This window comes from Littorina saxatilis, unplaced genomic scaffold, assembly GCF_037325665.1.
Source record: "Littorina saxatilis isolate snail1 unplaced genomic scaffold, US_GU_Lsax_2.0 scaffold_567, whole genome shotgun sequence".
NCBI classification, from domain to species: Eukaryota; Metazoa; Mollusca; class Gastropoda; order Littorinimorpha; family Littorinidae; genus Littorina; species Littorina saxatilis.
This window is the reverse complement of record NW_027129144.1, coordinates 39420-53060: the sequence shown is the minus strand read 5'-3', so window position 1 is coordinate 53060 and position 13641 is coordinate 39420. Positions and strand designations below refer to the sequence as shown.

The 13641-nt window shown below is 40.3% G+C and overlaps 2 protein-coding genes across 2 annotated transcripts in view; both read left to right on the top strand.

The window, feature by feature from the left end:
- LOC138957430 (myosin heavy chain, embryonic smooth muscle isoform-like) overlaps window positions 1-4240 on the top strand; it is a 15122-nt gene extending 10882 nt beyond the window's left edge. Inside the window, exon 6 of the mRNA XM_070328548.1 lies at window positions 4187-4240. Within this exon, the coding sequence (XP_070184649.1) occupies window positions 4187-4240 (54 nt within the window). The remainder of the gene's footprint in view (window positions 1-4186) is intronic.
- A 144-nt stretch (window positions 4241-4384) lies between these two features.
- Window positions 4385-13641, top strand: part of LOC138957431 (neuralized-like protein 4) — a 43029-nt gene continuing 33772 nt past the window's right edge. Inside the window, exons 1-2 of the mRNA XM_070328549.1 lie at window positions 4385-4504; window positions 7616-7843. Of these exons, the coding sequence (XP_070184650.1) occupies window positions 4385-4504; window positions 7616-7843 (348 nt within the window). The remainder of the gene's footprint in view (window positions 4505-7615; window positions 7844-13641) is intronic.

Below are 13641 nucleotides of genomic sequence, written 5' to 3'. Positions count from 1 at the left end.
TTTAAACCAGGAAAGGAGGGAGAAAATTGCTAACGCCCTGACCCAGGGTCGAACTCGCAACCTCTCGCTTCCGAGCGCAAGTGCGTTACCACTCGGCCACCCAGTCTATGTTCGTGTCCATGTAATCTTCAAACTATGCAAGAATGTCCTTGAGTGTTTTGCTTGGGGTTGGGAAGGTGTGTGTTTTTGTGTGTGTGTGTGTGTGTGTGTGTGTGTGTGTGTGTGTGTGTGTGACCACTCATATCAACTTCAAAACCTCTCACTTTCTACCTCTTAAATTGCTTTGGGCTCAGTTTTGCTTCCAAAGTTTTCGTTAATGTTGACAGTTCTTACGTTATTTGTTTTGTTTCTGTTTTTTCTTGCTCGGTATACAAAAACGCATGTAGCACAAACAAGAATAAAGTTAGCTTTGAGGTCTTTCATTTTCCATAAACTAGGGTCCAAACGACACCATTTAAACATAACATGTGTATGTCTACCGGGGTCTGCACACGAACCAAAAGCATTAGCTCTGCAGTAGCTCTCATTGGACACCGGGCTGTCCGCATTCCTTACCGCACAGCTTGCCCAAAATTAACCCTCACATTCTCCGTAACTGATTTGAGCTGACATATCCTGCAAAGTCGGTCCTGAAAGAAACCTGAGGGGGGGTAAAAGAAGTGGTTAATTGATCCGAGTGCAAAACTAATTAAATGCCAATTGCACAAAGAATATTCTCGTGCTACGAAGTAAGATTTACGTGTAAACAGGACCTTCCCTCAAGCCTTTCTTTCTTTCTTTCTTTATTTGGTGTTTAACGTCGTTTTCAACCACGAAGGTTATATCGCGACGGGGAAAGGGGGGAGATGGGAGAGAGCCACTTGTTAATTGTTTCTTGTTCACAAAAGCACTAATCAAAAAATTGCTCCAGGGGCTTGCAACGTAGTGCAATATATTACCTTACTGGGAGAATGCAAGTTTCCAGTACAAAGGACTTAACATTTCTTACATACTGCTTGACTAAAATCTTTACAAACATTGACTATATTCTACACAAGAAACACTTAACAAGGGTAAAAGGAGAAACAGAATCCGTTAGTCGCCTCTTACGACATGCTGGGGAGCATCGGGTAAATTCTTCCCCCTAACCCGCGGGGGGTCAATTAAGCATGTCCTTAAGGGGTTCTTAGTGTATTCAAATCCCAGCTCAGATAGTTAGTTAGTTTATAGGTATTGCTCTTTGGGTCCAGCGGACCATATAGGCCAAATCAGGACCCCCAACTCAGATCCATTACACATTTTGTGCACAGGTTTCTATATCAGCAATAGAAACACATCTGTGCAAATAAAAAAGGGGGTCGCCTTATTAAATTTTCTTTAACAATGTTTTTATTGGGGGTGGTCAAATATGATTTTGCGAAAACACTGTGATTCTTAACGTGATCCTGACATATTTAGCTTTACAAATGATAAATAAAACATTACATTGTGTAGATAAATGAATGGAGAGTATCACTTGATCATAATACGTTTCTTATCAATGTGCTCAGAAAATTATCGAGGTTTGTCGAGGGCATACATATAAAAGTATCACTCATTTAGTTGTAAACACGTTATTACGCAAAAATGTAAGCTCAAATCATAAAAAAAATTGAACACAGCTTACTCCATCCACAAATATCCCCGCCCCAACCCCACCCTCATATCTTGACTGATAAAAATGACGAAAACATCATTTGGGAGCCCAGTAGCAGTGGACTTCTGATCCGTGTGTTTGAATGAGGGAGAAGGGTGTGCACAGTTTCACGAAGATCTGTCCAGTAGTTTTCTCTCAATTGCACTACAATCATACACACAAACACTTAGGCCCTTAGCAATATGTACAAAGGTTAGGGGTTCCGGTACAGGTCTCGCCCCCACCCCCCCCCCCTCCCCACCATTTGCTGGCTGAGGTACTTCTCATTTTGCCCCCCTGACCCCAAACAGGCATCATCTGTATCCCATTAGAAGCCTCGGAGGCGCATGGACCCCTACCTCATTTTTGCCCCCCCCCCTCCCCCTATACCTGATTCAGCCCTGGTACTTAATCGTTTACTTGTTTTTACCTTTTCATCAATCGTATTATTTAGAGTAGGGATCAAGCGAGGTCGTTATTGCAGGCAAATCTGCCACTTTGACACGCTAGAAACCTCGTAAAAATGCATTTTTTCAGCCAGGTAAAGATTGTGGAGGACATTCATCGCTCAACAAGATCATTTAATTACAATTATTCGCCAACGCATAACATAATCACAAGAATGAACATAGATCACTTAGATATTGTTAAACAGGTGTTTGGGAAAAGCTTCTTCGAACGGAATCGAGGTTATCATTTCTTTGAAAACAAGGTGCTATTTGTGGCAAAGTGTCTGTTCTACACGAACATGCTATATAACTAGAAGAACAAAATCATGTGCGTTTTTTCTTGTTAGTGTGTGTCCGAATTATGAACTGTTAGCAAAGGGACTCGTTGGTAGCCATGTAGGTACTCTGTAGCCAAACGCATACGTCCTACTCCCCCCTCCTCCCTTAATACGTACATATACACACTCATCCACCCAAACACACCCACACACATCCACACACGAACACATAAACAAACTGAGAAACAAAGTCGTGTAGATGCGCAGGTCTGCTTCGCAGTGCCGTAAAGGACGCTTATTGTCACTAGTACATACGTAGATCGCTTTCCTAAACTGTCACTATTTTTCAAAAGTTCGCTTTCTCGCACTCAAAACGACATACACAGAGACAAAGACACACGGACACACACACGGCCGCCCGCCTGCACGCACTCATACAACAAACAACAAACACACACACACACACACACACACACACAAACACACACACACACAAACACACACACACACAAACACACACACACACACACAAACACACACACACAAACACACACACACACAAACACACACACACACAAACTGGATGCAAACCAGTCGGAAAACATTTTGGAAATGTAATGCCTGCTCATTGAGGGATGAAAAGTACGTTGATGAAATAAATGAGGGAATTAAACAGGTTTCGGTGTATTAAAAAGATATGAAAAACGGTAACAGTCTAAGGACAAATGGTTTTGGCGGAGGTTTTAAGATTTTTTGGAAATGAATTGGAACATTTGCTGTAAGATCGTTGAATACAGGATAGAGAGGTGGAAAACTCGCCGTGACACGAAAGGAAGGTGTTTTTTAACTTTTTACCTGCATTCCAAAAGAGGGTGAAAATAAGGAATTACAAAAAAACTGGCCACCCATGTCGCTGCTAAATGTAGTGTATAAAATAGGTTTATCATACATTGCAAATAAAACGAAGAAATGTTTGCCTCGATCATTTGATTAATGAAGATCAAACTGGTTTAATTTGAAGTAGACATATTGGTGAGATTACCTTGATGTCTGGTATGATACTTTACACATAAAACAGTAAAACAGATGATTGGCTAATGGCAAGGTGCTTAAAACCGTTAGCGCACTCTTGGAGTTAGGGTTAGGGTTAGAAGCACTCTTGGAGTGCGCTAACTTTTCCAAAGAGCGTATTCTAACGCCCTATGTCACAGCGAGGAAGTGGGAATCGAGATGAGGGTCGTGGTGTATGTGTGTGTGTGTGTGTGTGTGTGTGTGTGTGTGTGTGAGTGTGTGTGTGTGTATGTGTGTGTGTGTGTGTGTGTGTGTGTGTGTGTGTGTGTATGTGTGTGCATGTATGTGTGTGCGTGTAGAACGATTCCGAGAAAACGAATGGATCTATCTTCATGAAACTTCACATAGGAGTTCCTGGTTTTGATATCGACAGATTTGATAGACTGTCCTACTCGTACTGTACTTGTTGCAGACGACACTGAGCGTCAGTTCAGCAATAAAATGAACGGTTTTCGCATATTTCAAGACAACTACGATGTAAACAGAACACGCAAAGGCTTCAAAACATTCTTACCATGTAATCATAGCACCAACCTCCCAGATCTGCCAACTTTATTTGTTTGCGAATGAGGGAACCAACGTGTCACTTCGAGTCATTTGACATCAGGGGACGTCACTCAGATGCTTGGGGGTCGTTCATTTTTTGGGAGCGTATATTCTGGTACATGGTTTTTTTTTTTACCAATAACTAACTCCATAATTTTTTTTTTCATTTTGTGATTTGCGTGATGCAGAGCTTTTTGGCACCCAGGGGGTCCCGCATCTCCGACTTCGGCCTAGGACGTTGATCAGGGGTCCCTCCCCTGGACCAATTGCCTTCCTGGGCTGTTGAGCTTGGTCTTCCCGTGGTTCTCTTTCGGAGTTTTCCATCTCCTGGACTGGTTACCTACCATGGTTTTCGAGTCCAGTCTACCCGTTTGGAGGTTGCTGAAATGACCGCTTGTGTCCTTGGGCCTCTGTGCCGTCACACCGGTACTGTCCAGCACACCTCCGTCTTCACCAGAGCCCCGTTTGCCAGCAACCAACCTGTCCGCCAAGGGAGAACCCTACCGGTATACTTCTCACAATGAAAAATCACCCCCACGTTTTAGGGACAGTGAAATTTCAGCGATTTTCTTCCGACGGCATAGCTTGGTTCTGTTTCACCACCATACCACGATGAGGAGGGGATGGTCTTTATGGTGGCTAACTGAAAACTAAAGTGAAACTGTATGCTCAGGGGTAACTTTCGCATAACTGTAACTCATACTGTTAGTTGCTAATCGATAAAAAGGCGCAGAGGGTGATCAAATCGTAAAATGCATGGTCGGCGATCATCAATACTCCCGAAATGTACAAAGCCCACACACACACAAAACTCGACCTGTCCACAATTTACCCATACGATCAAAGAAATATGTGCCTTGTCAAACGTTCTTATTTTCGTTACTGACAATGTCGTTATTGAAACAATCACAGTGCGATAAGAGATTTATAGAGCAAATCTTGAAAATAATTATTGAACTGAGTGCTACGCGCTTCGTTTATTAGTTCATGTTCTGGATTTGCTCCATACAGTTCTTAGCGCATTGTGATGTCTCAATAACTTAAAAAATATGAAAATAATAATAATAATAATAATAATAATAATAATAATAATAATAATAATAATAATAATAATTGTCAGTAAGTACTGGTGTCACATGACTGATGTGAACCAGTTGATTGGCTAATGGCGATGCGCTTAAATCTGTTAGCGCACTCTTGGAGTGCGCTAACTTTTCCACAGAGCGTATTCTTCCGCCCTTTGCCTAAGCGAGACTGTGCTCTCATCCTCAGAATTAATTAATGACATGTAGCTTATATTCTCCACAATACCAAAATACTATAAAATTAATTCCTGCTTCTCAATTAAAGCAGAAGTGGTTTTTTTCTGACAGATTGCATGTGCCTGTGCCACAGTTGCCACTATCTAAAAATAGAACCCGCTGTGTCTATTTTTCAGTTTCGACTTGCGAAGAATCTTCTCATAATTATGCCGAATGATGAGTTAGTATACAATTCCCAGCAGCTAACAGAAAACACAAGTGTTATTCCGATAACGTACCACTGAACTAGATCAGCATTTGGATATAGACACGTAGCACTGAAATACGACTGCATCAGTTCAGTAAATGAATGGTTTCCGAATTATTATTTCAAGGCAACAACAATCGGAATCGAAAACGTGTAGGGTTAAGAACGTTCTTACCATGTATAAAACTTATTACCAGCCTGCCTTATGCGTGCAGACGAGCAATTGTTGTTTTTGAAATGAGACTGCAGTGCAGTGCCGTGGTTCGCTTGCCCTAGCCGCCCGGCCTAGCAGACGACATAAACCTCGCAGCAAATTAACATGTTGTGGAAATGTGAACAAGCAAACGATGGGGACATACTACGTGTAGGGTTCACAGCATTCTTACGGTTCATATATAATAGTACCAGTCTCCCCGATGAGTGAAGATACAACAGAAGAAACATACCACATTTACTTTGAAAATCCGAGTCTGCTAACCGTGGCCTTGGCCGGAGTCAATTCAAGGGGCAACACTCTGCACAGTCAATCTGTCAAGGGATATCTATGATCTGTCGAAGCTCGATGAAGGTTTCGAATCGCAAATAATTAAGAGTACAGTCCTTTCTCCGAGTTTAAATGAGGTCTCTGTGAAAGGTCATCACTTTTTAGCTTAACGCTTCACTGGAATTTACCAACAGAAATTAAAACAAGAGTTTGCGTGTGACGAAAGCACGACACACTTGAGACAGCCCACACAAAAGTAGATCCAGTGACACAAACCTGACCACACAGTTACGCCTATCCAAATGCCCCTTGCAAAATGTGCGTTTTGAATCTTCTTTTTTCTCTGGCGGTACTGACAATATCGTTATTGAAACAATCCCAGTGCACTAAGGGATTTATAGAGCAAATCTCGAAAATAATTATTGAACTCAGCGCTATGCGCTTCGTTCAATAATGAATTTTCTCGATTTGCTCTATAAATCCCTTAGTGCACTGGGATGTCTCAATAACTTAAATAATAATAATAATAACAAGAAGAAGAAGAACGAGGATACTGAGGTTGATTAGGTTAGCACGTCCAATATTTATTTGCAGTGCAGCGCACGATGATAATTTAGGAGAAGCTGGTCTGTGAAAACTAATTGTACAACATGTTGTGGAAATAAGTCTATCTCAATATCCTGCAGACCTGCCCGCTCCACCAGGAAGCCAGAACAGATCACTGGCCCCAATTAAGGTGCCACACTGCAGGAGCAACTCTGGGGCACCAAAGACTCCCTGATCCTGACCACCAGCTTTATTCAAGCTACAAAACTTGAAGTCTGACCTGAGGCCAAAAATCCTGGAACGCCGAAGAAGAAGAAGGAGAAGCTTTGGATGACAGCCTGTTTAGTTTGTTCACCATGCAATAACGCCTTCCTGTCCTCGAGACACACAATACTAGGGCGGGGTTTCTTTACATAACTATATTCATTTCTTCTCTTTTGAAAACTTTCTGGGAAGAGAATTATGGACACAGTGCCATGTTATAATGATCGTTTCTTTGTCGGCTGCCGTAACTTGTGCCTTCATGCTAAATTAACTTTAAATAAAACACTTCTCCGGAATCTTGTCAATACAGCTATTCCAACTTAATTCCGCATAATTCCACCGCGTTTTCATCGCTTGTTGTGGTGACATCCTCACTCTCAGATTTGACCGATAGTCAAGTGTACAGTACTATAATACTACGTCACTTTCTCCGAGCCTGATTCATGCCTTCTCTTTTCTTGACGTTCTGAGAAGCCATTTAAAGACCAAGTGACACGATTGGCGCGGCCACTGCATCCGGTAGGCCGTACATGGGGCCTTTTTTGTTGGGTATGGTTTTGAAACTGAGAGAGGAAAATGTATCCTGTTATCTAATTGTTAATCTGTAAAAAGCACACACACACACACACACACGCACACACGCACGCAAACACTCACGCACACACACACACACACACACACATATAATATGACACAACATTACACAAATGGCAACAGTATCTGGTTCTCAGGTGTTCAAGTTCGCAACGGAATCCATTGTCACGTGACAAAACAAGCAGACACTATATAAAGACTCTCAATCCTGTGAGCGAAGCAACACGTCATATCCTCCTGTGTCATCGCTGTCTGCCTTCACTTCAGTCGTCACCTGTGTCATCGCTGTCTGCCTTCACTTCAGTCGTCACCTGTGTCATCGCTGTCTGCCTTCACTTCAGTCGTCACCTGTGTCATCGCTGTCTGCCTTCACTTCAGTCGTCACCTGTGTCATCGCTGTCTGCCTTCACCTCAACTCCTCACAGACCTCCTGCTGCTGTCCATAGCGGTGAGTTGTTGCTGCTTTTCCCTGTCGTGTCTTCTTTGTTCATACTCATCACTTTGCTGTTGTGTATTTTAGCAGTCATGCTTTAATTAAATAAACAATAACATTCAGTCAATTCTGAAGGAATGTATTCAGGTAGGCTTGACATCGAGAGGGACGTGATGGTGTACACATTCGTTCTTCCAGATCGTATCCTCAGACGTTTTACACTTCAATCGATACTTGAATATCAATATCTCAATATGACCTAATTTCTATCACGATTTTCAAACAAATTTAAAACAAAGTTGAGGTGGCACTGTAGCAACCGGACTTGTTTGCAATGTTAGCCAAACATTTGTTGGTCCGGTCCTAACTACAGAATTGCATTTGAATGTTTAATATATATTTTCATTGTCTGTGCTTGTTAAAAAGAAAATGCTTTTTAAGACACAAACGTACACGTAGTTTCATTGGTCTAAAATCAGTTCACTCGAATTGTTTCTTCCGAATGTTTAATTTTTGTAATGGTATTCAAAAGAGATATTTAGCCTACATCAGGCTGAGGCAATTAAGGTCCTATTGACCGCTGTTACATTTTAAAACGTACAGTTTGTCAAGAAATTAGTGAGAGTTCTGCCTCTGATTTCAAACAAGTCGTATATGTTAATAACTTCGACAATGCACGGCTTAGTATATCAATATAAAGCTTCATCATTGCTCTTTCTGAGAAAAAAACCAACAACTATTAGATGTATTAATTATCTCCCTTTGTTCGAACCAGACGACAGTTATTGCCCTTTTTGTGAAAAGGGATTTTAAAACAAACTTGTGTTTTTGACAACTTCAATTGGATCAATTGTAAAATACAAAGTTGCAATTATAGCCTATAATATCTTTCTCCACAACGAAGTATACATTTTGAGCTGATTTTGTGAAAACACGCGCGCATGATACGATAATTATTAGAGGGATGTGACCAAGATTGTAAAATGACCACGGTTTAAAGTACTCATGTGTTGCGCTCTGACATGCAATCAATTGCCAGTGGATTAAGCATGTTTAGCAAGTGTGGCAGTATGCAAGATAATAATCTTACCTGAACTAGAAAGGTCAGAGCGGAAGAAAACTCAACTATTTCGTCAAATTTACTGAAAGCGATTTTATACACAATGCTATATGTGTTTTCTTTGTGAATACGTAAAGATCTGGTAGTTGGAACAATGCGCTAGTTAAAGGCACACTCAGCTTCACGTAAACCATCAGTTTCTGGTCACAGACACTGTCAGGCTTTTACACAGAGCACAAACACCCTTTCGTTTAAACAGTCACCGCTTGAGAACATCCTAGGTGCCCTCCGTAAAGATCGAGCATTTTTCAAAGAATTTATTTTTGCGTGGCCAGCCGGATTGTCTAGTACCACAATCGGACGCCTCGTTTTGGGCGTTATAACTAACTTTTAAAATCTAAATAATAAACTGACAGTTTGTAACACAAACATTCTTAAATCATAAAAGAGTTTTATTTTCATCAAGACAAGATCAGTACAACTCGAAGCTTTGAAAGTTTAAAAACAAGTCGCGTAAGGCGAAAATACAACATTTAGTCAAGTAGCTGTCGAACTCACAGAATGAAACTGAACGCAATGCCATTTTTCAGCAAGACCGTATACTCGTAGCATCGTCAGTCCACCGCTCATGGCAAAGGCAGTGAAATTGACAAGAAGAGCGGGGTAGTAGTTACGCTAAGAAGGATAGCACGCTTTTCTGTACCTCTCTTTGTTTTAACTTTCTGAGCGTGTTTTTAATCCAAACATATCATATCTATATGTTTTTGGAATCAGGAACCGACAAGGAATAAGATGAAAGTGTTTTTAAATTGATTTCGACAATTTAATTTTGATAATAATTTGTATACATTTAATTTTCAGAGCTTGTTTTTAATCCAAATATAACATATTTATATGTTTTTGGAATCAGAAAATGATGGAGAATAAGATGAACGTAAATTTGGATCGTTAAATAAATTTTTATTTTTTTTTACAATTTTCAGATTTTTAATGACCAAAGTCATTAATTAATTTTTAAGCCACCAAGCTGAAATGCAATACCGAAGTCCGGGTTTCGTCGAAGATTACTTGACCAAAATTTCAACCAATTTGGTTGAAAAATGAGAGCGTGACAGTGCCGCCTCAACTTTCACGAAAAGCCGAATATGACGTCATCAAAGACATTTATCAAAAAAATGAAAAAAACGTTCGGGGATTTCATACCCAGGAACTCTCATGTCAAATTTCATAAAGATCGGTCCAGTAGTTTAGTCTGAATCGCTCTTCACACACACACACACACAGACACACGCACATACACCACGACCCTCGTCTCGATTCCCCCCTCTACGTTAAAACATTTAGTCAAAACTTGACTAAATGTAAAAAGGAGCCCGGAAATCGGCAAAGGCAAGGTCGTGTTTGCCCAAGCAGACGAATTTTCTGCATAGCGCTATCTGTTTTGAAGCCAACCGCCGCCGATAAGTTCGTGTGACTCGGAGTCGTTTGCTGCATTTTAGAATCAGAGGCACACAATAACGTGCTATTGCAGATACGGCAAGTCGCATTGAAATCACAAACTGACGACGAAATTGTGAAAAAAAAGGAAAGTGCATCACACGGGCCCACGATGGCTCAGGGGTAAAATAAACCACGAAATCTGGTGTGTAGTTTACGCAAGCTAAATATCCATTAGAACGAACTTAGTCATTTGCTGTTAAATGCTATTGCAACTGTGTTCCATAGGGTTAGAACTGCTTTTTTCGTGAGAAGATTTAAATCGTTTTGTAAACCATTTCAGGCAGACTGGGCCTTTAATGTTGTGTTCTAAGAGAGCTAGCCCAACAGAGTCGACCTGAGACCTAATTGTCAAACTGAGAATAGGGGAGACGAGATACAGCCATATTATTTGATTGTGTAGGTACATAAAACAGACTTCTTTCATTTTATACCAGAAACATCTCTGTGCTGTTCATTTTACAGTTTCTACAAGTGATTTACTAATTTTCAATAATTTGTTGACAAAGTGTATCTACCAATACCGCTCTATCGAAAGCTGCATGTGAATAAAAAACAAGTTGCGTGAGGCGAAATTACTACATTTAGTCAAGCTGTGGAACTCACAGAATGAAACTGAACGCACTGCATTTTTCACAATGACCGTAGTCCGCCGCTCGTACAAAACAGTGAAATTGATGAGCCTGTTTAGCGTGGTAGTGGTTGCGCTGTGCTGCAAAGCACGCTTTTCTGTGCCTCTCTTCGCTTTAACTTTCTGAGCGTGTTTTTAATCCAACATATCATATCTATATGTTTTGGGAATCAGGAACCGAGAGGGGTTCACTAGTCCGAGGGTTCACTAGTCCGAGGGTTCACTAGTCCGAGGGTCCACTAGTCCGAGGGTCCACTAGTCCGAGGGTTCACTAGTCCGAGGGTTCACTATAAACGCTTGAACAAAGGATATTGAATTTGATTTGTTTTTATTTTGTGTGTGTATGTATGCGTGGATGTGCGTGTGCGTGCGTGCGTGTGTTTTTCACTGCTGCGGGAACCAAATCGAAGAATATTCTCATAAAAACACTGAGTTGTTTTCATTCAAAAAGATAATGTGGTGTGTTATATTTTGACTGAAGAAATCCCACACTATTTCTTATATGCTTAAGAAACTTAGTTACTTATATTTTGACTGAAGAAAGGATATTAAATTTATCAGGATACCGCCCCGACTGGACAATTCCGAGATCGAACTGCCTACAGTTTTTAGTCATATTATATAGCACCTCGGGTTTCCTTTTGCCCGTGAGGGTCAATTAGTTATCCCACCAACCTGAATTATGGAGAGGATCGAGCCTGGGTTGTACTACAGCCTCACACATAATTTCATTGAAATCGGTTCTCAAACATCGGATATCTATTTGCGGACAGACAGACAGACAGACACACACACACACACACACACATATACACACACACACACACACACACACACAGACAGACAGACACAGTGAAACCTATATACCGCCTTTTAAGGGGCGGTATAATAACTGGAAAATCAAGCGTCTATAGTAAACCCTCGGACTAGTGAACCCTCGGACTAGTGAACCCTCGGACTAGTGGGACGAACTGGAAAAGAGAGCGTCTATAGTAAACCCTCGGACTAGTGAACCCTCGGACTAGTGAACCCTCGGACTAGTGGGACGTTCCCGTTTTTGGAATCAGGAGCCGACAAGGAATAAGATGAAATTGTTTTTAAATCGATTTCTGAAATTTAATTTTAATCAAATTCTTTATATTTTTAATTTTCAGAGCTTGTTTTTAATCTCAATATAACATATTTATATGTTTTTGGAATTAGAAAATTATGAAGAATAAGACGAACGTAATTTTGGATCTTTTTTTTGAAATAATTTTAACTACAATTTTTGAATTTTTAATGACCAAAGTCATTAATTAATTTGTAAGCCTCCAAGCTGAAATGCAATACCAAAGTCCAGCCTTCGTCGAAGATTGCTTGGCCAAAATGTCAATCAATTTTATTAAAAAATGAGGGTGTGACAGTGCGGCCTCAACTTTTACAAAAAGCCGGATATGACGTCATCAAAGACGTTTATCCAAAAAATGAAAACAAAATGTCTGGGGATATCATACCCAGGAACTCTCATGTAAAATGTCATAAAGATCGTTTTAGTAGTTTACTCTGAATCGCTCTACACACACACACGCACACACAGACAGACACACACACACACACACACACACACACACACACACACACACACACACACACACACACACACACACACACACACACACACACACACACCACGACCCTCGATTCCCCCTCTATGTTAAAACATGTAGTCAAAACTTGACTAAATGTAAAAAAGATACCTTAATTAACAGTGACCTGCAAAACAAAGTAATTATATAGGCAGTGAAAAAGGACTCGGACCGGTAAAGCTCTTTGTTTGAAGACATGTATTGGACGTTTTGAACTGCTTACACTGTGTGTGTGTGTGTGTGGGGGGGGGGGGGGGGGGGTGAGGGTGGAACTAGTGAATTCAAAAATCACATAGCACCTTTTTCTAGTCTAAAAATGTAAAAAGACGACAGCATGTGGCAATTAAATAACACAATAATCACAAATCACACTATATTTTGTTGTTTATGTAGAGAAAAAACCACAAATGTTTTGCTAAAACGCTACATAGTTCGAGAATATTATTTTACTTTTTTAAAGGATTCTCTTTGCAATTTTTGTGTACATTTTGGAAGGGTATGTATGATTGCATTTGTAATAATCTTATGTTACCGTTAGTTCTGGTATTACTCTGCAGATATAATGCACAAGACTTTAAATCCCTGTTGTTTAACACAAAACAAACAAAAAGTTCATTCTAAGTCAGCATTCTCGTATGAGTGCTTTTAAACAATTTGTAAACACAGAACTAATCTGATGATCAAGTATCCCTGTATTTCTTGCTTTTAAAAAGAAAACTAGTATGTCATTTTCAGGTTTTTACCTGTGTGCCCGCAAGGTTGGTTGTCTGTTCGTCATTGTGTCTGTGCATCTGATTGTCTTATGATCCATACTCATATTAAAGCAAACATCTCTACATAGTGTGTAGTTGTGTTATTACAAGCAATAGTAGCTTCGTACAATACAAAAAGAAAGAATGTGCACACAAAATAGGATATCAAAACAATTGGCTTTTAAAGAAATTGTTCTTTCTTTATGTTGCAGTCAAAGCTATGGTGAGTACATCAGTTTTGTAAA